The 1,343-nt window shown below is 36.2% G+C and overlaps 1 protein-coding gene across 1 annotated transcript; it reads left to right on the top strand.

Annotated features, from left to right (window-relative positions):
• The first annotated feature begins 563 nt into the window (after nucleotides 1-563).
• Nucleotides 564-1,133, top strand: LOC112511360 (E3 ubiquitin-protein ligase ZNRF1-like). The gene has a single exon (XM_025116955.1). It carries the CDS (start codon nucleotides 564-566, stop codon nucleotides 1,131-1,133), a length of 570 nt encoding a protein of 189 aa, XP_024972723.1.
• Nucleotides 1,134-1,343: the final 210 nt, after the last annotated feature.

Below are 1,343 nucleotides of genomic sequence, written 5' to 3'. Positions count from 1 at the left end.
ACCCTCCACTAAAAATGATTAATCAACTTCTCATAATTACAAAAACAAATGAATAAAATGAAAAATTATGATTGGTTAAATGAGTTTTGTACGGTTTATACAAATAACGTGGTTTGCAAAGTAAATCTCCTATATATATACCTTATTTTATAAACCCAATAATTCATAGTAGGCATCCAGGACTGTTTTTTCAACATATAAAAAAGATCATAAATGTTTCATATATGAAAAAACACCCTCTAAATACTACTTTTTTACGGTTCTTTCATATGTAAAAGAACATATGAAAATTGGTATCTAAGTTTATACAAATTATCTATATAATATATATGTAAAGAACCAACTCAAAACTTCATATGTACCCCCTCTCTCTCTATATATATATATATTATATATATATATATATATATTTATTTATATTATAAAAGACAATATATATAATATATAATGGCTAAATTATATTACGATGAGCCCTGTATATATATATATATATGTAAAGAACCAACTCAAAACTTCATCATTTCTCTTTAAAAACTCCTCTTTCCTCATATCTAACGCCCAGAATGCCTCCCCGTACTTTCCAGGCGGTTGCGAGGTCCGCCAATGACGCCATCGTCCCGACCCATCTGCTTGAAACTCTGCAACCTAACACCCGCCTGTTTTTCATAAAGTTGACGGTTTTCTTTCGTAGCAGCGGAGCTACCACAAGACATACATTGGAGATGTCTGCGCCATGTCAACATGTCTCCGAACTGAATCGGTTGGTCTTGGCGGATATTATTCGTTTCTTGGACCAGGTGGGATCGCCTCGTGAAGCTCTGAGCGAGGTAATCTTCCGAGTCACCATCTGTGCAGGAGAAATGATGGCAGATGAATCCAACGCGGGACGAAGGGTGCTGCCGCTGGAGGTTTTTCTCCTTTTCACTTGCCCAGCAGCGGAGCTTGGGCCACCGACGCTCGTGAGGGTGAATGTAGAGGAGAGATTGGCGAATTGCAGCGTTTGTTTAGAGGAATTGGAGGTGGGTTCAGAGGCAGGCAGGCTTCCTTGCAACCATCATTTCCATGTGGATTGCATTAACCGGTGGGTAACATACCATCGCTCTTGTCCTAATTGCCGCTTAGAGTTAGGGTGAATTTTGTAACAAGTTTAGTGAATTAGTAATTATCTGAGATGATATCTAATTTTTTAGGGTTTCGTTGTTGCTTTGAAATGAAAGTGTAATTCTATCACTCACTTGCTATGATTAAGTGAAACTCTATTTATGTTTATTTTTCAGACATTAATTAATTATTTGAGGAATATTTTCTTTATTACATATCCATTTTTTGACCAGAATTAATTC

Source organism: Cynara cardunculus (genome assembly GCF_001531365.2).
Source record: "Cynara cardunculus var. scolymus isolate 2C chromosome LG 4, CcrdV1, whole genome shotgun sequence".
Taxonomy (NCBI): Eukaryota; Viridiplantae; Streptophyta; class Magnoliopsida; order Asterales; family Asteraceae; genus Cynara; species Cynara cardunculus.
Note: the sequence above shows the minus strand (reverse complement) of the source record. Positions and strands in the feature narration are given on the sequence as shown.

Coding starts and splice junctions, on each gene's coding strand:
- LOC112511360 (XM_025116955.1), top strand. CDS start 564: ATGCCTCCCCGTACTTTCCAGGCGGTTGCGAGGTCCGCCAATGACGCC.